Below are 25,744 nucleotides of genomic sequence, written 5' to 3'. Positions count from 1 at the left end.
AGAAACAACCAGAGGGAACAGTTTGTTACAAGAGAAATCCTTTGAATTGTAGGTAATTTTTTCTTCCTGTGGTGATTTGGATCTGATTGAGCACCAGACGAGCTTGGTGTCTTCAGAAGACGGAACAAGGGAGCAGGAGAACATGGATGATTCAAACAGTGAACAGCAATTCAGAGTCTTTAGGGACTTTGATTTCCTAGATGTTGAGCTGGAAGATGGGGAGGTACAGTATATTTTCTCTGAAACAGCTTTTATATTAAAACCGTTTGATATTCTTTCTACTAAACACTGTACTCTTCTTGTAACATAAAACTTTAACTGTATAACTATAAACTTACCTTTGAGATCAGATTATTTATAATGTTCACTTAGTGTTTATTTCAGTAGCATAACAGTAAGAGGCTACCACACCCTTCCTTTCTGAATCTACTTTAGGAAACACTGCAAAACTGCTACTGGAAGATAAAGCCTCTGTTCTAGTACCTTTTCAGTGAATTTACTTTTAAGTGAATTTATTTTAAATACAATTTTTAAAGGTCTAAATTGTTGACAAAAATATATTTGCTGATTAAAACCCCATAAAATGAAATTGTTCCAAATCTGTTGGTTCAAGAGTAACCCTCCAAAACATGAATTCAGGCCTTCAGGCTGTTGTTACTCCTGCAAGTGCTGATGAAATCACTAACGCTTAGAAAGATGTACCTTCCACTCTGCTTCGGTGTCTGTGATTTCATCGTTTCATGCAGGAGCTAAACAGAACCCCGAGGCCCCAGATCAAGCCTTGACAGGTGAAGCCTGTCAGCTCACCTTGAGCTGAAACTGCTGAAGGGAAAAAGTTGACAAACTGCTGAATTTTGGGGGCTACACCCTTTAACCTTGCTTATATCAACCTTGGGTTAGTTCTTTCTATTTGAGTGGGAAAGGCCAAAATTTAGTATCAATTGCCAAACAAGTCTAACAGTTTTATTGCTATTTGAAAGTTCAGAAGTTGTTAGCTCTTTTGAAGCACCAAAGGTGCAGATGTTCAGCAAACCTAACAGTTTAATAAATTGTCTTGTCATAATCTGGACTCTATTTTAACATTAATTCTCTCAGACATTGCTCTTATCCCTGAGAAGAACGTGTGTACAGGAAGAAATAATCAGTTTTCTCCCTAGCTGAATTACAGGAGTAAAATAATTTTAAAGTAAACAGACCCCTCAAGTGTGAACTCTGAATTTTATTTTATTTTTTCAATGAAGAGAAAGGATGAAGGCATTGAAAGAGATGTCCGAGTCCTTATTTTCCAAGTCAGGAATCTCTGTATCAAAATATAGTAATTTTGGCTCACATCTGCCCATTACTTTGCTAAAAAAAGAAAAGAAAAAAAAGCAGTTGGCATCAATGGTTGAAAATACATTAGCCAAATATTATGGAGCAGCTTTAATGTTCCAAACAATGATAAATGATAAAACAGCAATGCCAGGTTGTTTGTCAAAAAGTACACCGGCTGCAATCATTTCTGTGTCTTAAATGCTTTCAAGACATTACAAGGACTCGGGGTTGCAATTTTGAGTTAATATCACATCATAATTTTTAGTCCAGTGAAATTCAGTAATTTCTTCTTTCTCTTCACCAGTTAAAACCATATACAGATTATATATAATTGTAAAGAACAACTCCTATCAAAATGAGTTTACCTTCATAGACTGTTACCCTGAAAAGATTTGTTTTATAAATGTAGCTAACTTCAAGGCTAAAGCCTAAATTAATTGATATACTAATTGTCTTAAGTCAGTCATGGCACAGATACTAGGCTTCTCTAGTTTTATATGAAGTAAAATTAAAAATGTAGTCTTTTACTTAATAGAGTAAAATTAAATTGCCATGGATCTGAAACTTTGCATTCCAACGTTTAGTCCAGACTGACTTACTACTGTTTTAAATAAATAGATACTTCAGCCAAATTCAAACCTGGTATAGGAAACTACATCTCTAATGACTGAGTTGAAACTATATCATTTACATCAGGTCTGAATTTGATATATTCATAAACATGAATAAAACAGTGTTAGAAAACATAAGCTAGCAAGAGCACAAATAGTCTTTCCAAAAAGCTTTCAAAAAACCCTTATGATTTAAACAGGCCAATGATGCTTGGACCATAAGATGTACTTGTTTGAAATTTTATAAAGATGTGAAAGCAATTAATGATTATTTTCAAACTTAAAAGGCTGAAGAGTTGAAGTTTCTGTGATAATATTAGTTATAATTGTAGGCAAATGTTTGTCTGTGATGTCTTTAATACAGTAATTTTACATAGATTCTTTCTATTTGTTTTTCTATCTGTTATATCTGCTACCCAGGAACTTCAGGTAAGAATGCTACTTGAACTCAGATGTGCCAGTATATGTTATGCCTTCTTGCAAACTTGTATTATAGAATAACATAATAGTTTTGTTGTTGCCTTCCCCTTCTTCAGTGTGTGCGTGGCTGGGTGGGTGTGCGTGTGCTTGCGCTTCTGACAGGTGCTTCATTTTTTGTCTTGTGTTAGAAATTTCTGAGGTCTTTTTCAAAAATTCTGCTTCATTTTAAGTTTGTTTTTGACATGTTCAACAGTCTTCGCAAATTTTAAAATATCTTAATTCTACTATCAGCATTTTTCAAATTGAGCTATTTCTCCTTTTAGTATCTTTCTGCATAAATAGTACGTAGAAACAAAAGAAGAACTTCTTTATTTATAATACAGTAAAGTTTGGGCCATTTGTTTCCATGAGCAAATTACGTATCATTTCCAGCTTTTCAGTTGTGGTGTATTGGCTCCTGTTAGCATCTTGCTAAAGCTGATACCCGAGACCTCTTCAGAAAGTTTACATCATTGCCTACCAGCCTGAATTTAATTGAGTAAATTAATTAATTCATACAGCTTAATTTAGTTCAGCTGTATACTCCTGCCAACTTTTCTGGACTCGTTTACTCTGTGAAGAAAACTGAAAAGGCAAATCAGTGGTTGCCAGTTGGGGACAGTTTATCAATGTATAGAGAGAACTGAAATGATAAAGAATTGTGATGAGTTGTACAAATGGGACAAAAATCAGCAACAACAGTATTTTGCATACTTGTTTCTGATAGTTTGTAAATCAGTTATTATGCAAACACAACCCGCAAAAAAAGGTTTGTCGCAAAATGCCTGTGCTATAAAAGATACAAACACATGGAAATAGTGCCTTATTGTACAGTTCCACGAGACTTTTGCCTATACCCTACAATATTGGTGCGACTCCATTAACTTTGCATACTTTGTCAATACAGTAAGGTAAAGGCTTGTGTGAAAGAAGTTTTGCATGATATCTACCAGCTTTATAGAGGAGCTACGCTGCTCCCCCACAGAGGGTTACTTCCCTTTCACTGCCCTTTCCGTGTCTCTCCTTTCTCCTGGGTTGTGCCAATGTTTAAGGTGTCTGCAAGGGCACGTTCACTTCTCTACCGGAGGGTGGTGATTGTGGGAAGTCCTGCGTAGTACCTGCTCACTGCTGGCCAGACTGATGGATAATATGTGGCTGTTTTCTTTTGAACTGATATTTGTTACTGGTGGCTTTTCAGATAGGAGATAGCTTTGCTTCCACTGCAGATAAAAATGAACAGCCTCTCTTTCACAGTTAACTCTTGTTAACTGTGAAAGAAAGATTGGTTAACAGAGTGTAAAAACAACAACTCCATCTTTGTAGACACGTGTTGACCTCTTGTTTAAATTCCATACGAGTCTGGGTGCTCCTGTGGCAAGCTTACGCTATCCCAAATGCTCTGGGTATTTGGGTTATACTGTGTTTTTCGTCTCTCTTACCCTTCTCTCTCAATTTTAATTCACTACCCCCCCTTCTAATTGCATGCCCTAGAAGTGTCCCTTTTCAATTCTCTTCTTTTTGATGGCTTCCTTCTTTAAGACATTGCAGAATAAAACTGCAACAAGAAATATTCCCATGGCCATGGGCTGCAAAGTTTACTCTGACTGTACTAGGCATCAAAAGGATCAGCATGTGATGACGGTCATCTTAGCTTGCTTGCTTATTTATGTTATTTTGTCATTTGTTAGTTCAGTAACTGATGTGTTTGTGGAGGATGTCTCATTGCTGCATGTGTCTTCCAGCCTTTGTGGGGGAGGGTGGTTTGCCAAAGAATTTGTTAAAATAAGTAGTTGGGAACTGCGCAGTCATTTTTATGATTTAGAGAGACCTAATTTCTTAAATCTTAGATGTGTGCTGTTGTCTATACGTGATCCTAGTCCCAGGATGAAAACACGGGGTTCTTCCAACAACGTGTCGGGCTTCATAACACTTTCACATTCATGTGCTCTTGAATATAGTGCATTCCTTAGTTCTACATGTTCTTGTGGATTGCAGGTTTTGCATTCCCGAATTGTCTTTTTCCTAAAATTGTTTTTTCTCCTCATATTTGTTCACAAATGGTGAGCTTAGTGTTATGAAACTGAACTTTCCCTCTTTCCAATCATATTCCAAACTTCATTGCATTAAAGGGCAATGATGGAAAATAGGATCCATTTGTGCAAGTTTGTTGATTGTTAAGGAGATAAGATTGCAGTTTAATTAATTGCACTTTATGCAGTTGGTCCCCATTCAGTAAATCTCTGAGTAGTCCTGAATGGGGATTGCTCAAGTGTTTAAAATTATAAATCTGCTTAAGGACCTTACTGAATTGAGACTTCTTTCTCTATGATTGCACATAATTTTAATCTGTATGAGCCCAGGATACACTCCTTCCAGAATCAGATATACTCATTCCATAAGCATTTGCTAATGTTAAGGGCATTTTTAGGCAGAACTATATTTTTGTGAAATTCATTGGTTTCATATTTAAAAGATGACTGTCAACTTGGATTTTCAGTAGGTGGTTTGCTTGTTTAAGAGTGTTGCGTCTTGCAGAGTCTTGTTTTAAACAATCAGCCCTGAACTTTGAATACAGATGTTTCTTCTCTGTGTAAATTTCCTTCCCATCATCATGTAAGATTGAGGGCTTTCACCTAGATAAAGTACCCAAAACTGGGTACTTCTGGGTAGAGCCTCCATCACTGTGTGAGGCCTCCTTGGCCTCTGCGTGTCCGTGACGGGAGCACTTGTGGACATGCTCCTGCATTTGTTGGAGAGGAACCTGGCTCGACTTGAAGATGGAAGCAAGAGAGTTAGCGCAATTATGGAAACAGGATACAGTCCACTGGAAAATACGTGAAGTAAACAAATGGAAAAAAGGTGGAAAACTAATTGTTATTTTTATACACAAAAAAAATCAAGTGATCTTTGTATCAGTTCACCAGCCTAACAAATAGTTATGCAATTTGCTTAATGTACTCAGCTTTATGTAACTCTGTGTGGGATCAGAACTGAAAGTCCATATAGAACATTTGGTCCATTTGACTGTGTCCTGTTTAAAAAGTGAAATCTCAGTCAGTACTAATCAGGTTATTCTCAGAGTTTAGCTTCAAATAAATTCAAGTTATGGGAAAAAAAGGGGCCTAGAATAAAAGTTTTAAAAGGTGTGTTGCTTTAGCTATTATATTTTGCCGGCTAAATGAAGGGTTCATTCAAACCTACCTTAACTCATCATTATGGTTATGTATATAATGAAAAGAATCTAAAATCTTTAACATATGTTTTACAATTGAACCGTTGCTATGAACTGTGCTCCTAATATTTTTAAACATAATGGAAAAATCCTTTAAAATTGCTTCCTAGCTTTTCTTTTGCCTGTCATTGCTCTACTGGTAGTGAGGTGTGTGTTTATGTGGACTTACAAAAATGAATTCTTAAATCAGCAAATGCATGAAAAACATCTAATACTGGAAAGAATGAATCTTCATATAATTGTCATTTCCATGCTTCTGCTCTTATCTCCAGGTGAAACGCTGGAAAATTTTAAATGCTCCTGTTACATTATTGCTTAACAAAATAATGTTTATATCAAGTTTACATTATATTTTTACATAAAAATACTTCTTGAGCTAACTTGGATCTAATGATTAGTGGTTTGTATATGATGAGTTTCAAATCAAGGAAGCCGACCCTATATCTGATTTCAGGGTGAGAGCATGGACAACTTCAACTGGGGAGTGCGCAGGCGGTCCTTGGATAGCCTGGACAAGTGTGACATGCAGCTGCTGGAAGAGAGCCAGCTCTCGGGGAGTACGCCCAGCCTGAACAAAATGAACCGTGAGGACTCCGATGAGTCATCAGAGGAGGAGGACCTGACCACCAGCCAAATCCTGGAGAACTCAGACCTAGTAAGCTGCAAACTTGCAATTTGAGAACAGATAGGATAGTGTTTTTAAATAAGCTGGGCTTTTAGTTTCCTCCTGCCCAGGTGCAATCTAATCAGCTGAAATTGGGGGGTGGCACTCAAAGCGGTGTTTTGTCCCTGCTTGATTTTCCCTTATTTGCAAATGTAAACAGGAATTTTAATGCAGAGTTTGAAATACAGGAAGTGTCAGATACGATTATTTGCCCTTTTTTCCCACAAATTACTCTGTGACAATTTTGCACAAATGACCAGTAGTAAATCTTTCTGATGTAGCTGGTACTTACATAGGACAAGACTACAGATTGGTAAACTGCGTCAGGTTTTCATTGTTCACTTGTGGGATGTTTGCATACAATTTTTATGATAGAAACATTGAAAGGGCTATAATATGTCTGCATGTACAAACCAAGTGAGCCACCATCACTGCCCTTTAAAGACAATGTCTGCTTTGCGTGTTCGTAAAAGCAGTGTGTGCTGGGGGAGCTGCATACTCAGTTCTTCTGTGCTTTTGTTGTCTTTTAAACAGATTATAACTCTTTCCCCATCTGAGGATGCAAATCATATTGACTCACTTTCTACATCATGTGACACAACCTCAGCAGAACCTCAACATTTTAATATAGGAGCATCCAGCTTTGATGTGTCTTTGCCCGAGATGAATAATCTCCAAGTGTCTGAAGGATCCAAGGTGAATACATTTTTACTTTCTTTTCTAGCTGGATTGTATTTTACGTAGCACTTTCACAAGTTTGTTTTACTTACACTTTCATGAAGGGTTTGATCTGTGAAAGCAAGTACATTCTGACTTCCTGGATGTAATGGCACAATACAATACATTCAAGCTCCTCCACATTCATACCCTTTCCTTCCTACTTATGCTTTCTTCATTAAAAGATGTTATTGATTGCTTCTTAAGTATATTGCACTACCTATGCACCAAGATACTACAAGCTCGTTGGAAGACAAATTCATGAACTGGCTACAAGTTACAACCCCAAGGGTATATTCTTTTGTTCTTCATGCTGATTTAAAAGAACAATATGCCAACTCATGTGGTGGGTGTATGCGTGTATTCTCTGAGATTTTTTTGTATGTGGGAACCTATTGTACAGTTGTGTGCACTGAATTCAGTTCTTGCCTTTTGGCAGACACTCAGAAATTTTAAATTCATGACTGCAATATTAAGCCATCTTGGGGGGTGGGGAGGCAGGATTTGCGAGGATACAGCAGCCATGTTCAGCACAGTTTATTTCAGACAATTGTATCAGAAGATGAACATAGAGTAAGGTTGGTAAATGATTATCAACGTGGGGATGGTTTCTTTAATTTTCTGTTTGATAATACTTGTTTGTGGGAGATCAGATCAACCTACTCCTCTCAATGTCTCTCCACAAATATGATCTGGGGCAGGTTGGGGAGTGTGTGTGGGTTAGTGGCTTAATGACACTGTTGCCTTACCAGTAAAGCTTTCTCTGTCATGTCTAAATTGAGTGACTTCTGCAGAAAGAGCAGTATAGGAGAATGGGGCAGGGGAAGAATATGTCCTGTGTAATCATTGACTTTCATTCCAGTTCTTGCCCTTGGTCCCCTCCAAATGCAGCCACACGAAAAAATTGATACGTTACTACTAGCACGACGTATAACAGAAGTAATGGAAACTTCTAGTAAAGAGATCATAGAAAAGGAAGTTGGAATTGTGCTGAATATTGAACAAATTGTTTGTGTCAGAAACCTCCCCAGGAGGAGGAAAGGACAGGAGGAGGGAAGTGTGGGTAAGGATAGGAAAGGAGGGGAACCTCTCAAAATAATGATTGTGGAAAAGGTAAACTCCTTATCATTTGTCAAAACAACTGGTGGTAGACAAATTGCCATGTAACAACCATAAGCAGCAGAAGTTGGCAGAATTTCAGTTCAGGAAGCTGCAGTCAGAACAGATACGTTTGCAGGTGGTGACTGCAGCTAATCTCATGCATCCAGCTGCCATAGCTACTGGTAGGTACATTAAGAATTGCAAATCACAATTCATGAGTTTCATTTGGGGTTTTGGAATCTTTACTGTGAAAATTTCTTTAATGTCCCAACACCCACGCATCAGTGTTCATCAAAAAATGAAAAGCTTTCAAAAAAGTAAATAGGTGAAGAATGTAAAATCACAGCAGTTTCTAGTGGGATTGACAGGCAAATTCAGCTAGTCCTGAGACAGATTTGGTATTGGTGAAATACATAACCCAGGGATTTGCCAGAGTTACAAAAATGGTTGAATTGCTAAACTTTACACATAATGCTGCCTTAGTGGTTTTTGTCTCAAAGATATTTTTCTTCTGGTATGTATACTTCTGTATTTTTACTCAAAACAAATTGGAGTCAGTATAAACAAAGTTAAAATGCCTGGGTTTGTATTTATTTTAAGGAAGAAGTCATCCAATTTTTAGTCAGAAAATTTGAACTTCACCTAAATAATTTTTACTTAATTTGATAACGCAAAACCCGAGCTCTTTCCTGTTTCTCTTTTCCTCTGAGTTCTTATTTTCAGAGAGCTGATGGTATATCAGCAATGCAGAGGAAAATTTTTGTTACTTCTTTAGTGCTGAACAAAAATGTTTGGTTGTTGCATCATAAGCAAAAACAAAAATATCACCTCAACTTTTAAATATAAAAGTATGGAATCATTTTGATTGGAAAAGACCTTTAAGATCATCAAGTCCAACTGTTAACCTAACACTGCCAGTCCAATCACTAAACCATGTCCCTAAGCACCATATCTATGTATCTTTTAACTACCTCCAGGGATGGTGACTCAAATAGAGGCAGTGAATGAGAGCAGCAGAGTGATTAAGTAGGCCTCTTCTCAAATGTTTTGGTGCCAAAATGCAGGTATTATTCTTAATGGCAGAAAATTAGTTAAACTTATTTTCTATTAAAGCTAGTGATCACACTAGTTAAGATGAGAGCAGAGATGCTATGGATGATGCAGACAAAAGGCAAATGATTAAAACTGAAACAAAATTTGTTCAGACTAAAAATACAAGAGGAATTGGAAAGTTTCAAAAAGAAATCAAGAGCTTTAGGTGCTAATGGATGAAAGAGAAAGAAAATGACAGAAGCATAGTCCTTTTAATGGCCTGTAGAATGCTTTGGATTCCTCTTGAATGGAAGTTATTATGTAAATGACATGCTAAAAATAATTCTCCGTTCTAAGCATGCATATAGTCTTCCAGTGATTGTTTTCAATGTATTTTGAGAGGCTTTAATACACCCTTGGACACTATACAGTCATAAGTGACAAGGACAGCCTGACAAGAACCCTATTGTTTTTCCTGAAAAATACTATCCTGCTATGTTGCCAAATGCTTTGAAGTCTGAAGTTCTTTGCTAGACAAATTAAGTTGAAGAAATGCCTTAAAAATAATACTGATCCAAAACAGCAAGTTAAGCAAATACAATATTTTTTAAGTGTAACTTGATTCATGTCATTTATAAGCTATGGCTTTATATCTGTGTAATTTAACATGTTGTTAAATGTCAGGTGTTTTTTTTTCACTAAATGCTTTCTATTCATTAGTGGAATGAACTTACTAATTTGCTGTTTTCTAAGACACCCTCATTCACTCTCCTAGGTTGAAGCTGTACATGAAGAACAAGATATAGGAGTCCACGAGGATGACCTTTCAGGGTCTACAAACGAACTCCCTGGAGCATTTGAATGCAGTGATAGCCTTAGTCTGGATATGACAGAGACTGAAGAGAAAGTTGACAGGCTAGAACAATTTGCTCTTGCTAGGTACTTGTATATGCTATTATTCATAAAAGTTCTTTTATAGTATATAACAAAGTGGTAACAAGGTGTTAGTTAATGGAATGGCTATTTTGGCCACAGGAGTTACAAAATTTTCATCAGTTTAGAGCATAGAGAAGACAATGCCCTAATTACCTGCATAATTATGACACAACTTACAAAAACCCCAAAGATTTTCCTTCTAGGAAAAACAAGATATGATATGTACCTACATATATGCAGTTAGTCCTTATATATGTAATATATTTAATTAAAAGAAGAAAAAAAAAGGATTTTTAAAGGTTCACAGTAATGGAAATACTGCTTAGTTAGCTGTTCAACAGATCAGCCATGTATTCATCCTTCTGATTTCTTATGGGTCATAAGGAAGTCACAGTATTGTCAAAAATCCCATCTGCATACTCTTGAGGCTGCTGGTGAGCATGGCTGGACCCCAGTATATATTGCAACAAGGCATCAAGATTTTTCCATGCCTTATCGAGCTCTTTCAGATTTTGGATGTTGAGTTAGACTGCAATTAGCCTGTATTTATGGAAAGGAAAGAGAATGAGGATATATAAAGAAGCCCTCTCTCTGTCTATGTGCCACATGTTTCAGAATCACAGTTCCTATTTTTGGGAGCCATAGGAAGTATTTCTCCATCCTCAAGGATAATACACAAGATCAACTAGCTTAGTACCCTTTAAAAACGGTAGTCAGCCTGTTTCACTGACCATGGAGTGCAAAAATAATGTTCTGTCCTAAGAACAGCATGGAGAAGGGATGGATCTTCTCCAATCTATTACATTTTCTCATTTTCTCTATTTTTTCGTTGCAGCCAACACCTTGCCAACCTTCAAAAGTAATTTGAAATTTCATGAGTATTTTTAGAAAGGTGCTGTAATTGGTCCTGTGATTATGTCTCAAGATAGCATATTTTATCTGCCACCTTCTGGGTATTCTCCTTTCATTACAGTTTTGGGTTTGTTTTGTTTTTCTTCTTCAGTTTTGGAGACGTTGATCGAAATGCCTCCCCTCCTCCATCACCATTTTTTTCTGCCATCCTTGCTGCATTTCAGCCAGCAGCATGTGATGATGCAGAAGAAGCCTGGCGTAGTCATATCAACCAGCTCATGTGCGACTCTGATGGTTCCTGTGCGGTTTATACATTTCATGTGTTCTCTTCCCTGTTTAAGGTGAGAAAATAAGTTTAAAACACAAAATCAAAATATTTAGATTGTGTGTGACTATTAGGATGGTTCTTGATAGTAGTACCAGTAATGAACTGCTAGGTATATAACCACTGCAATTTTGCATGCTTCAGAATTGCTGTACTAGATTTTCGTGCAGAACTGGCTTCTAGGACCACTTTTGTCATAAAAATAGTATGTATCTCATACTTGCAGGTTTGGAGATAACATTATAAAATGCAGATCCACTTTAAAGAGTTTTTTCTTCAGTACAATGCAAATTGTACTGAAATTTTTCAGTTAAAAAAAAATTGAAAATTTTCATTCATACCATGTGAATCTCTTCTGCATCCTGTTTCGGCAGTGCTCCACCAGAGTTAACTGCATGTCTTTTCTAGCTGCACACTGTGTCCTCCTTGAAACATTACACCACTGTAAATATGGGTGCCTTATAGGCATTCCTTTAAATCATAGAATCATATAGAATCATAGAATGGTTTGGGTTGGAAGGGACCTCAAAGATCATCTAGTTCCAACCCCCCTGCTGCGGGCAGGGACACCCTCCACTAGACCACGTTGCCCAAAGCCTCATCCAACCTGGTCTTAAACACTTCCAGGGAGGGGGCATCCACAACCTCTCTGGGCAACCTGTTCCAGTACCTCACCACTCTCACAGTAAAGAATTTATTTCTAACATCTAATCTAAATCAACCCTCTTTTAGTTTAAACCCATTACCCCTTGTCCTGTCACTACACTCCCTCATAAACAGTCCCTCTCCAGCTTTCCTTTAGGCCCCCTTCAGGTACTGGTAAGCCACAATTAGGTCTCCCCGGAGTCGCCTTTTCTCCAGGCTAAACAAGCCCCACTCTCTCAGCCTGTCCTCACAGGAGAGGTGCTCCAGCCCTCTGATCAGCTTTGTGGCCCTCCTCTGGACAGCTCAACGTCTTTCTTGTACTGTGGACCCCAGAGCTGGACGCAGTACTCCAGGTGGGGTCTCACAAGAGCAGAGTAGAGGGGCAGGATCACCTCCCTCGACCTGCTGGTCACACCTCTTTTGATGCAGCCCAGGACACGGTTGGCTTTCTGGGCTGCAGGCGCACACTGCCGGCTTGTGTTGAGCTTCTCATCAGTCAATACCCCCAAGTCCTTCTCCTTGGGGCTGCTTTCAATCCATTCTCTGCCCAGCCTATAGTTGTGCTTGGGATTGCGCCGACCCACGTGCAGAACCTTGCACTTGGCCTTGTTGAACTTCATGCAGTTCACACAGGCCCACCTCTCCAGCCTGCCAAGGTCCCTCTGGATGGCATCCCTTCGCTCCAGCGTGTTGACCACACCACACAGCTTGGTGTCGTCAGCAAACTTGCTGAGGGTGCACTCGATCCCACTGTCCATGTCGCTGACAAAGATGTTGAACAGTGCCGGTCCCAGTACCGACCCCTGAGGAAAGCCACTTGTCACCATTCTCCACTTGGACATTGAGCCGCTGACCACAACTCCTTGAGTGCGACCATCCATCCAATTCCTTATCCACCCAGTGGTCCATCAAATCCATGTCTCTCCAATTTAGAGACAAGGATGTCATGCGGGGCAGTGTCAAATGCCTTGCACAAGTCCAGGTAAATGACATCAGTTGCCCTTCCCTTATCCACCGACGCTGTAATCCCATCATAGAAGGCCACCAAATTTGTCAGGCACAATTTGCCCTTAGTGAAGCCATGTTGGCTGTCACCAATCACTTCCTTATTTTCCATGTGCCTGAGCATAGTCTCCAGGAGGGTCCGCTCCATAATCTTGCCAGGCATGGAGGTGAGACTGAACCGGCCTGTAGTTCCCTGGGTCTTCCTTTTTACCCTTCTTAAAAATCGGGGTTATGTTCCCCCTTTTCCAGTCGGTGGGAACTTCGCCAGACTGCCAGGACTTCTCAAATATGATGGAGAGAGGCCTGGCCAGTTCATCCGCCAGTTCCCTCAAGACCCGTGGATGCAACTCATCAGGTCCCATGGACCTGTGCACCTTCAGGTTCCTTAGATATTCTTGAACCTGATCTTTGCCTACAGTGGGCAGTTCTGCATTCTCCCAGTCCCTGCCTTCTGTGACCTGGGCAGTGTGGCTCAAGCATTTGCCAGTGAAGACTGAGGCAAAGAAGTCGTTGAGTACCTCAACCTTCTCCATATCCTGGGTAACCAGTTCACCCGTTTCATTCTGGAGGGGACCGACATTTTCCCTCGTCCTCCTTTTCTCACTAATATACCTACAGCAGCTTTTCTTGTCCTTGACATCCCTGGCCAGACTAATTTCTATCAGGGCTTTAGCTTTCCTAACCTGCTCCCTGGCTGCTCGGACAGTTTGTCTGTATTCCTCCCAGGCTACCTGCCCTTGCTTCCACCCTCTGGAGGCTTCCTTTTTTTGTCTGACTTTGCCCAGGAGCTCCTTGTTCATCCACGAGGGCCTCTTGGTGTTTTTGCTTGACTCCCTCTTTGTTGGGATGCATCGCTCCTGAGCTTGGAGGAGGTGACCCTTGAATATTAGCCAGCTGTCTTGGGCCCCTCTTCCTTCCAGGGCTTTGTTCCATGGTATTCTACCAAGAAGATCCCTGAAGAGGCCAAAATCTGCTCTCCTGAAGTCCAGTTCATCTGCCAGTTCCCAAGTCCTGAGCTTGCTGCATGCCCTCCTCGCTGCCCTGAGGATCCTGAATTCCACCATTTTGTGGTCACTGCAGCCAAGGCTGCGTTTGAGCTTGTCATCCCCTACCAGGCCCTCCTTATTGGTGAGAATAAGGTCCAGCATGGCCTGTCCTCGTGGGCTCCTCTGTCACTTGGAGGAGAAAGTTATCATCAACACATTCCAGGAACTTCCTGGATTGCTTGCACTTAGCTGCGTTGTCCCTCCAACAGATGTCAGGGTGGTTGAAGTCCCCCATAAGGACCAGGGCTTGTGAGCGTGAGGCTGCTCGTATCTGCCTATAGAGGGTTTCATCTGCTCGGTCTCCCTGGTCAGGTGGCCTGTAGCAGACCCCCGCTATGATGTCCCCTGCCCCAGCCCTCCCTTTAATCCTGACCCATAAGCTCTGGTCAGCTCCTCATCCATCCCCAGGTGGAGCTCCATGCACTCCAGCTGGTCATTGACATAGAGGGCAACACCCCCTCCTCGCCTGCCCTGCCTGTCCTTCCTGCAGAGCCTGTACCCTTCCATCCCAACACTCCAGTCATAGGAGCCATCCCACCACGTCTCTGTAATGCCAATAAGGCATCCTGATAAATAGCCATTTTGAAGGGAAAAACCAGTGCTGGCTTGAGTGCAGCACAGTTCAACCTTGAAAATTAGTCCTATGTTTCTTCATGATGTGTATTTCAGCTTTTCTGCCCTGACCTGGTGGTTAATAGCCCTGTTCAAGTGTTCTGAGAGTTATTTGTCCCTTTTGTTCTCTTTGAAGAGGTGAAAAGGAACTGGTGTCACACTTCTGAAAACTAAATAAATAATACTGTGTAATGGAAGACCTAAACATTACTTGTAAAGCACCTACTTAACTCCAAATCCTGGCATGCGCTACATTTCCTGTTGCGCTTGCCCTATATTCAAAAGATAGCCTCCTCATTTTCTTCATTTCATACTGGAGAAGAAAGATACAATACTGCTCTCAAAAAAATTTCAGTAACAGCAAAACCTGAATAACAGTAATAAAAAAAAAAAGGTGTTAATAGTATCAACAAACCAGAATTTTCTAGCCAGAGTCACAGCCGTATTTTTAGTTTATAAAATAGCTTTGATCTCCTCTTCAGGGTTAAAATATAGGAGTATTATTTTCCGTTATTTTTTTCGTAAGATGTTTTAAGTTTTGAAGCTCGAAGCTGGTCAACAGCCGTAGAGATTCTAAATTGCACCTCGGAGTTTTTGAGTGCCTAGAGGAACCTGCAGCCCCGGTGTTAGTAGGGCTGTGAATGCGGCCATGAGACAGGTTTCAGGAAAGAAATAGCATTCAGGGCTGGGACGTTTTGTTTGGGACCTTGTCTGTAATTGTATTGTGTTTGCACCATCAAACTTTGCTACTCATCCGCTAACTGAAAAGTCTTTTGACCCTCACCAACAGGAAGTTTCAGAAACAAGCCCAATATGTGCTAGCCTTGGATGCAAAATACTGGCAAAATATTTAACTGTGAAACAAAATCCTTGTTTGGAGCAGTCTGTCAACTAAATACTTGGTGAAGTGAAAGAAGTGCATTTTCCAGGGCACCTACATTTCAGTCTGCATCAAGTTAATGGTATCTTGGATGTTTTCCTACAACATGCTAAACTTGTTTAAAATTTCTGAAATTATTGAAATACTTTTCCTGTAAATGAGTCATATCTCAGAGATCTCTGGATTATCTTTATGGCTGCCTCTCTGTATTCCGTCAAATCAAATGTCTTTCAGCAGATCAGCCAGTTCCAAGACAAGTAGATTTGAGACCTAGCAAGTAGTTTCCACAATCAAGCTGTTTTGTTATGAAACATCCTCTTCCCAGAAGAGGAAACCTGAGGTTAAGAAGAAAACGCTCTGAGAATATTTTGTTATTATTTACACTGACACAAAGTACAGTGACTATATGCAGGTATAAACCTATTCATAATATGCTGGCAGTTGGCATTATTATTCACAGTAGTACCATTTCACAAAATATATACTGTATTCAGACCTTGCTTGAAAGATTTCAGCCACTGTAATCTGCACCCAGAAGGACGTAGCTGAGATGATAACTTCTTATAGAACTGATAGTCCGTGTAATTGCAAAATAAATATATTTAATGAAGTACTATACATAGATACCAAAGTACAGGCTGTTACACATTTTAATACTTTAAAACACTGTTCAAGAATGTTTTCTTCTTAGCTGTAGATTGATTATTGCTTTTATGAATCTCTGAAAAGGAAAGCAGTAAAGGAAGAATATGTTTTCTTGCATCTAAACAGTCGACTGGTCAGCTTTTGATGAAGCCATGACTGAAATGCTTTGAGGAAGTTATTTTCATAAAATAAACTACAACTGTTAAAATACATGAGTAGATGTGTGCTGGAATGGACCTGAAGAGTTCATGTCCTTATCTTGCCCAGGACAGGATCAACTATAGCTTTCATTCCAGCTGTTCTTAACCTTTAGGCTAAGGTGGAACATCACAACGTTCCTAGGTAATGTAGTCCAATACTTTTCTCTCCTTATTGCTTGAAAACTTCTCTTTCTGTGTTTTATGCCCATGGCTTCTTGCCATGGTACAGTGGTACTTCTCTTCTTTGCAGTTACTGCTTATATTTGAAGACCATTACTCCACTTCTCCAGCTTATCAGGATCAGTCTGAATTCTAATCCTGGCTTCCAAGGAGTTTGCAGCCCCTGCAGCTCAATCATCCATGCATTTAATAAGCATGTTGCATATTCCATTATTCAGTATTTTCATTAATGACTTGGTTAGTGCCTGAGACAGTCCTCAGTGGAATCCTACTCTATTTATCTTTCCAATTAGACAGTGAGCTGCTCATAATTAACTTCTGCATACAGTTTTGCACACCTAGTTACCTCTAGACCGGGTTTCTTTGCCTTACTTCTAAGACAGTAAAGGGATTAATATATAATATAACATATCAATTGCTTCTCCTCCTAATAGAAAATTGTAACCTTTCATGAAAATTAAAGAGTTTGACATGATTTGTTCTGACCAAATCTGTACTGCTTATTATTCATCTGTTATATGTTCCCCCATTTCCTGAACTTCGTGTTTAATTCTTTTGTTCTTGTTTTTCTTTGAGATAAGCACTTTCCTCCTCAAGTTTTTTACAACACCCTGTGTTATGTGAGTTCTCAAAGATATTTGTTATGGCTCCTAGACCTCTTTAGCCAGTATTGTAACTATCATAGCATGAATTTCCCTAATCTGCCAAGATGTAAAAATATCCAAGCTCTTGCTAGCAAGATCTGTTCTCACCTGAGTTTTCATAGATGTCTCATTGTCACCTGTACACAGACACCCTTCCTGGGAGCAATAAGGCAAAAGAAGGCATTAAACACATCAGTCTTTTCAATAGCATCTATTAATAGCTATTTCTCTCCATTGAGATTCCTTGGCCTTCCTCTTAATTATTTCTAGTTTACTTCTTGACATTCTCACTTTCTCTTACTAGTTTATTTGGCATGTCCCTCTCTGATTATTATGTCTACATGTCCATGCTATTTTTGGTACCCAAATTAGTCATTTAACACAGTTTCACTTTCTGTTCTTCTTTTTTTGCATGAGTATTTGCCTGAGTGTAATATTTGTGATTTAACCAGATGTATGTCTTAATATATTGTCTATCTTTCAGTAGTACAGAATGTACTTCTGCCCTCTAATTCCATCCTAAAAGAATGGCTACCTCTCATGATCTCCTTTCCCCATGAAGTTATTTCTAAGGGGCTCTTTCCTGCAAATTCTGAATGCGTTGAAGGCAATTGTATTATTTCTTTAGTCTGTCTCCTTCACTGCCTTAGATTCACAAACAAAATTACTCTTCCCCAGGAGGGCATTGCAACACCTAAACCCAGAGATCCTGAGGAATCTCTGACCTTGGAGCTTTCAAGACTCAGCTAGACAAAACCGTGGCTGACCTGATCTAGCACTGGCAATAGTCCCACTTTGAGTTGAAGGTTAGATCAGATGTTCTCCAGAGGTCCCTTTCAACCAACATCTCTTGGATTCTGTTCCATAATCTGACTTTCTAAATTTCATTCCACTTTTACATTCTCAGCTAGTTCTTTTCTGTTACTTAAGATCAAATCAAGATCTCTTTCCTTTGCCAGAAGAGTTGTCAGCAACAGTTTCACTAAGACTTAGACTGAATCTTTCTTTTCAGAAGACCTCACAGTAGTAAATCTTCAGCTGTAACCAAGCCCTATGATTCAGACGATTCTCGATTCTCCTAGTTGCTCATAAAAATAATCATTTACCTCGTTTGGCAGTTAATTAGTAAGAGCCCTTTGCCTCTGCTGTAGACTCAGTGCAGCAGAGGATCTGAACCATGTGCTGAGTAACATATATAGCGCTTTGTTTCTGTGTTGAAGTAAGGTGTATAGTAAGAGAAGTGTCGGTATAGCTGATCTTCAGTGTGTTCAGATGGCCAGCTCAAAGGCTGTACAGAGACATCCACAAATAAGCAGTTATGAAAGTGGTCAGTAGAGGAAGTTTCTCCTTCACCATTTAATAAATTACTGATGGTGTATACTCTACCTACAATATGAGGAGTTATATAGCTTTTTTTAAAAAATCATTCAATCCAACAACTTCTATTATCAATAAAATCTCAGTTCAGCTCACCCAATTTTAGGCACTTGACTTCAATGCTCCAGTGTAGGAGCAGTAACAGGCAGTTATTAAGTCTGTCATCCAGACTGGTATTTGGGAAGCAATTCTTCTGGGTGAGGCGTCCTTACCATAGTATCGATCCTAACCTACATTCCTCAGAGAAATGCCTATGGTAATGTGAAATGAATCATATAAAAATGTTGTGTACTTTTATTTATTAAAATATTTTCATGTTACTCCCACCTGCTAAGCAGTTGGCCTTAGTGAGATATATTTTGGCAGCAGGAAACCTGCTGTGTATTTATCAATAGCATTATTTCAGTTCCTGCAAGACCGAACTATTATTTTTATTTATTATTCACTTTATATGTTAGTCACTGAAAAGAAAGTGTCAGCACTAGAATGTTTCTGGAAGACTAGACTGGTTTAGGACCCAAAACGCCAAGAAAATCTTCTGAGAAGAATAATTCCCGGATGCAATGCAGTATTTCTGGAGTCCTCCCAAGCAGCAGGAAAGTTTTAGTAAGAAGGTTTTTCCCACAGGGGAAAACAAAAGGGTTTTTTCTGATTTTTCCATGTTGCTGTTTGGCATTAGGATGTCCATTATATTATCTGATTAGCTGCTTGACATGGAATACTAACAAAACAATGCCCGGAATGGGCAGAAAAAGTAACGTGCTGATCAACTCTGTTAACTCTGTACAGCCAAGGAAAAAAGCTACTTGTGGGCAAAAAGGCTTTATAAAGCCTTAAATCATCTTTACAAGAAAGAATGTATTTCAGTAGTAGGTTATTATGAATTCTGTAATTAGTTTCACAGCTGCCCCGCTATACACTGTCTCCAGCATAGTAACTACTATTCAATATCCCTGAGCAGACATTCAGTTCTCTACAGGCAGATGGTCTCTTTTGCAAGTTATTGTGTGAAGAAAAAAAAAGCATGCCATTTGTTTACAAAGGAAAGAAGCTTGTACTTGAGTAAAGAATGTGATAAATTGTGTTTTGCTTTACAGAATATTCAGAAAAGATTCTGCTTCCTAACCTGCGATGCAGCTAGTTACTTGGGAGACAACCTGCGAGGAATAGGCTCCAAGTTTGTGAGGTCTTCTCAGATGTTAACATCATGTTCAGAATGTCCCACCCTTTTTGTAGATGCAGAAACAGTGAGTATATTCCTTTCAAAAGGCGTGTGCTGCATTGCAGTGTCTTATCTTACTGGCTCTTTCACTTTTGAGTAACTCCTGAACACCTCCTATCTCTAATTTTTATCTCTTGTTCTTAACCATATTTCCATTAATTTTCCATACTATTTTATTAGGTAAGCACTGGCAGATGGGCAATATAGAATCATAGAATAGTTACAATGTGTTGAGCCTGCGTGCCAAAAAACAGTATAAAACAGGTGCCTACCGGACCCAGTTGGCTCCACAAATGGAGAAGGAGAAGCTATTTTTTACATAGTTCAGCATGAAAGATGGCAGTATGTTTAATGATTTCATTTCAGTCAACTGAGATGTGAGCTGGATGATAAAAATATATATTAGGGAATGAATGAGATGGCCTTTCCCATCGTTTTCATTCTGGCCCAGGTTTATCCAACAGCATCAGGACAGTGTGGCCTCACACAGAAGTATGGAGGTAGGAACTTACAGAGTGTAGTCTCAGGGCTGCTGCCGTGACAGTGGAAGAGTTGTGCCTTACATCATCAGAGAGCTGTGGAGACTAACTGGTTAAGCTCTGTGCTGTATTTTATTTTAGGGAAGTCCTCTGCAAAGCTGTTAAACACAGAACACGATTTCAATTCCACATGATCATAGGTGCAACTTTTGCTATTGAGTTTTCAGTATAGTATCCTGTTTATGGATATCTTTGCACAAATACAAATATTTTTCAGTATTATTATCTGTAAATCTAAGTATTCTTTTGCAAGATCTTTACTATATTTTCTACTCTGCTAATATTTTTATTCTTTTACAGTGACATTTACTAGCCCTTTTGATTTCATTTCTCCAGCTGCTCTCTTGTGGCCTTCTTGAAAAGCTGAAGTTCAGTGTTTTAGAACTGCAGGAGTACCTGGACACATACAACAACAGGAAAGAAGCAACGCTCTCGGTATGCTGCATTATGTTATGTTCTTGGGTTTGTACCTGTGTATACTTATGCTATGTCAGGAGACTGCAGATACACTCAGATCTCTTTAATATTCAGGAGAAAAGCATGTTTCAGATACTGGATTCATTAAATGTTTCTTCCTGAACATATGAACCAGAACTAAAAAAATAGAATCATTGGCATTTTTAATATTCCTGGTCTCTCCTTTCTCCTGTTCTCCTAATTAATTTTCTTGGGTTATACAATTCAAATACTAATAGAAATCAAGATTATACTTTTAAAATTACAGTCAAAAAGTAAATTGTCACAATCTATGTGAATAAAAAGTGCACTTGCAAAGTTTTATTTGTTTACATGCTGTGCTGTGAAACTAACGTACTGCTTACCTTTCTTCAAATCAAACTATAGGCCTTATTCATACCTTCTTTTAATTTCTCTCTGAAAACAGTGGCTTGCAAACTGCAAAGCAACATTTGCTGGAGGCTCACGAGATGGAGTTATTACCTGCCAGCCAGGGGACTCAGAAGAGAAGGTAATAAATGAGCAGTATTATTTCTCTCCTATAAAGTGACATGCGTGATTTATCTTGTTCTCAGACCCACAAAAGCCTGCAGTACTTCCTCTCTGTCTCTCTGCTGGGCTTGGGCATAACCCAATTTTCACACTTAAGGCTCGAAGGTATTGTTATTGCCTCAGTCCTGGCCACAGGAAATGGGAAGGATTCACAGGCAATACTTCTGCCTTCCTAATCTAGATAAGGAAGCAGAACTAATCCTGCCTGTGTGCTCTCCCTTTTAGAAAGATGTTGCAGCAGCAGTTTCCCCACAGCACAGTGTCTCTGAAAATCATTCCAGGTGTACCGTGCTTCCACATTACACTCCTTGTATCCACAGCTGTTGGAGACTCGGTCTGCCCAACCGGAATACTTGCCTGGTTGAAATCCACTTAGATGAGTAGTTATGAAATAATGACTGTAAAATGGCCAGTGAAATAGTTCATGCTGTAGATAAGTATTTATAGCTAAGGCAAAATATCTCTTTATCACATCTGAATAAAAGTTTTACATGCATGTGCATATGTATATCTATATCTATATATATATATTTAGTGTGTTGATTCCAGTTAAGAAATCAATCTTTTCGGAAATCAGCACCATCAGCAGGCATTCCTGTTATTTGATATACTAAGTATAGGAGACAGCTGGTATCTTAGTGGTTATTTTGTGGGTTGTTTTTTTTTTCTTTTGGGGGAAAAAGAATGGAGGGATGGGAAAGAGAGGGGGCTGGAGAGAATTAACCAAAATCAGAAAGCAGCAACAGCATGTAGAAAAAAGTGGCATCTCCTCTTTCCATGTATTTTAACTTACAAAAGTAATGATGACATTTTCAGAACACACATTTGCCTGTTGTAACCATTGTTTTCAAATACTTTGTTTTATTCTTATGTTGGTTTCAGTTTGTCTGTCTTCTCCCCCAATTCACTTTATTTACTTCTCTTTTTATCTTAACATCTCTTTCCCACCTCTATGTATTTGTCTTTCTGTCTTTGAATTCCCTTGATTTTTCTTTTTTTTTATGCCATTTCCCAAGAATCCCAAATCCTTGCCACCTCTGCATTTTGGCTTCCTTGACCTTGTTAGCAAATCTAATTTGCTAATAAATCCTCTGGCTGCAGTCACAGGTGGTGGGAAAACTGTTCAGTCTTCCCCCACCTGGCACTGGCACTAGCAAAAGTTAGAGGCACCTTCCAATGCGTTTAAATAAGATACTGTCTCTTCTGCAGTTGTAATGGTGTACAAGGAAGTTACAAGCGAGCTGTTCTCAAATCTAAACCAGAAGGACCTGGAACACATGCTACTACCTCTCCTGCAAGTCCATCAGGAGAGGGAGATAACGTATAGATGGGGAGGTGTAACTATTGGAACGTGCATCGGCTTTCTCTTCCCATTGATGCACAACACCCTGAAGACTGACTTCAGACTGCAGTGTTACATACCTTGCTGCATGCACCTTAACTTACCCTCTTTGTCCCTCTTTTGCAAAACCATAGAATGGGATGATCACACATCTTGCTAATAGTCTACATTGGTTCTTTTTTTTAAAAGTAGAGGAGAGAGAATGTTGAGGATAAGGAATAAACTGTGATGTGAGCTCATATAGCTGGCCTAAATGCATCTAAAAGTTAATAAATGTCATGTTCCACTTGTGGGGTTTTTTTTTTAACTAGGTGATCTCTGTTTCAGAATTAAATGTGTTTTGTGAAGCTGGGGTTAGTATTCTCACTGCTTATCAAACAGACCAAAAAGAAGGGTTTCTCACTCCTGCAGGAATCCCTGGTCTCTCCCCAGCATTGTTCCTTCATCCCAAAATGCATTATTCCTTGGAAGTTGGAGGTTGGTAGGTCTTTGATCAACAGACATATTTCTTTTCTTCCCCTTCTCATTCACCTGTCAATTGAAGCAGCTCTTCCCAGGGGAACATTCTGTTTATTCAACAAAAGTGTAATGGGAGGAAGAGTCCAGGGAAACTGAAGAAATATGATTAGGAAGGGACAAGGAAAAATTACTCCTAGACTGACAAGTATTTGTTTCCTGACCTTTCCTCTCCTCCCTCAACCTGAAAGGTTAAAGAATCTAATAATTGTAGGGAAAAAAAAAATCTGTCTTATAGTGGTAGTCACAAGGGAACCTGCCTAAACTCTTAAATCCGTTGAGGGTTAGACTTAGCTTAGCTAAGCACAACCCCAGGCTACTCTTGTTTTAGAAATGATTGTAAGGAAGAGAAATCAATACCTTGCACTACAGAAGGCAGAAATCTTAGATTGTCACAACTCCCCACTTGGTAAAAAGCTTGAGGTGGAAATAGTCCCCTCTACAGACAAGACAGACATAAGACCAAATACAGCATTGGCACATGCGATTGCATCACAAACGCCTGCTGATGCTGGTAACTAACTTGGCACCAGTTTCTCTAATCAGATCTTTGTTCAAAATAATTGGCCATGATTTGTTGATCATTGTTACTGAAAATGGGCAAAGGCAAAAACTTGCTTAAAGAACATTAAAGAAGCTTGAAATAGAAGTTGTCTGGGTCAGTTACTAAAGCTAGCAACTTTTCTGAAATTAGGTAAAAGCTTCATGTCCCAGAATATCTTTACCCCCTTCTTCGTGCAACAGATTACAGGACTTGGATCTGTCTGTCATTTGTGAGCTTTGATGCCACATTGAGCAACAGAGTCTCAAGGACAAAGGAGATACAAGATAACCGCACGTACTATTATGCTGTCTGTCCAGGTGTAACAGTCTTAGATGAGCACAGCTATCAGTACACTCTTCAACTTTACTGAATGGAGATGTTTTTAATCGAGTCAAAGACTGGTTTTGTTAGGAGGGTGGTTCTGGAAAATATGAAAGATCCTGTTTTTCGTGTCAGTTACCACTGCTAATTCCAATCAGTATTTATCTCCTAATGAGACACTCAGTTTACTCTGTAAGTCCAAAGTCAGTACACACCTTTCTTAAACCTTGCTTATCCCAAAGCTCACCACAAGCTAATGGATGTAAGCTTTGCAAACTCAAACTGTTAATGAATATTTAAAACATGCTGCACCCCATAAAAATTTGCCCCAAAAATTCAGAATGTTCCTGTTTCTGTGGGTTTCCCTGCGGCGAAAGGTTCAATTACGCTAGGCCACCAATAAGACTGGAAGTGTATCTCTTGGGACCATAGTCATCTGCAGTTGAGTTGAGTTACAGGAAAGCTCAAGGCACAGTGACTCTCATTGTTAAGTTAGAAATTCTTAATAATCAATAATCAATTATCTGAATGTTGTTTCACAGATCTGTGGATTGACAATGAGGTAAAATTGGCCCGGGGTAAGCAGCTTTTCTAAAGGAGGAACAGCTCTGGTTTAGATTTCTTCAGACAGAATAGTTCCTACTATCCTTCCAGTCCACTGGATACTTAAGAATGCACAGTATATGCCGTATCTCTCTTTTTCTCTCTGATATATATATATATATATACACACACACACAAATTTGTATATATATATACCCACTTTCCTAGATTGTGGGAAAAGCTTTTGTCTGCTGGAATGTCAAGTCAAATAGAATACCTTAATAAAATGCACTCGCAATTAAAAATCCTTGCACACAGCAGTTGTTTTGCTACGGTGGGACTCTACTGTGCCAATAAATGACTAAAGACTGTGTTGCCATCAAAGTGTTTATGTCTTAAGAAATAATTGTGTAACTCTTATCTCTTTTCAGTGTGTAAAAATGATTCCTTGTAAAAAGCAAGAAGGCCCGTGATCTAAAGATTATTACTTTGCTATCTTCCTGCTCTGCTAATAGTACAGAACAGTTAATTCCCTGTCTCCATAAAAAAACTAAAGCAAAATGTTGCTGCTAGGGCACGTGTCCCTCTTAGGTGTAGCTTTTACTAGCTGCGTAAAGGACTGTGCAAATGATCCAACTACTCTAAACATTCAGTATTTTCAGCTGCCAAACCTACTAATTGTGTAGTGTTTATGAGCTAATCTAAAACAACACTTCCCTTACTGTAGGAATGAAACTAGAAATTGAGAAGAGTGAAGGCTGGAATCATTCCACCTGAGCCCTTGCTGCTGGGGACTAAAATAAATGTCATTTAGCCCAACAATTAGTGTCTTTTCAACTTCCAAGGAATATTTCATTTTATGCTAAAAGAGAGAGGAAGAGAAGTTACAGTCATGGAATTGTAGAGCAATGTGGATTTGAGCATAAGTAGTTTAGGGAGATTTTGCATCCGATATATTTTCTTTCCCACTCTTTTTTTTTTTTTTTTTTTTTTTTTTGTTTGTTTGCCCTGGTTTTGGAAGCAGTACAGAGAAGACAGTATTTTCTGGAAAGAAGGACCATGGAATTCACTTATTTGCTGCTCCTCCCATCCCCCAGCCCTCTTCTTTAAAGTAAATTCCATGGCAAATTAGAAATTATATGTGGATTCCAGTATTTTTGTAAGTCCAAATGAAACTTGGTGGCATGCTAAACTTCAGAGGAGCTTAAGTCAGAGACAAACAAGATTTGAAA

At 39.1% G+C, this 25,744-nt stretch overlaps 1 protein-coding gene across 9 annotated transcripts in view; it reads left to right on the top strand.

Moving 5' to 3' along the window:
- Window positions 1-25,744, top strand: part of FRY (FRY microtubule binding protein) — a 253,474-nt gene that overhangs the window by 219,253 nt on the left and 8,477 nt on the right. For all 9 annotated transcript variants that reach the window (XM_075742053.1, XM_075742052.1, XM_075742047.1 and 6 more), the window contains 8 exons: window positions 53-223; window positions 6,071-6,271; window positions 6,815-6,976; window positions 9,906-10,069; window positions 11,070-11,259; window positions 19,575-19,724; window positions 20,575-20,673; window positions 21,122-21,205. In XM_075742053.1, the coding sequence (XP_075598168.1) occupies window positions 53-223; window positions 6,071-6,271; window positions 6,815-6,976; window positions 9,906-10,069; window positions 11,070-11,259; window positions 19,575-19,724; window positions 20,575-20,673; window positions 21,122-21,205 (1,221 nt within the window). The remainder of the gene's footprint in view (window positions 1-52; window positions 224-6,070; window positions 6,272-6,814; window positions 6,977-9,905; window positions 10,070-11,069; window positions 11,260-19,574; window positions 19,725-20,574; window positions 20,674-21,121; window positions 21,206-25,744) is intronic.

The sequence above is a fragment of the Balearica regulorum genome, chromosome 1 (genome assembly GCF_011004875.1).
Source record: "Balearica regulorum gibbericeps isolate bBalReg1 chromosome 1, bBalReg1.pri, whole genome shotgun sequence".
In the NCBI taxonomy this organism is placed as follows: domain Eukaryota; kingdom Metazoa; phylum Chordata; class Aves; order Gruiformes; family Gruidae; genus Balearica; species Balearica regulorum.
This window is presented reverse-complemented; position numbering and strand designations above follow the sequence as displayed.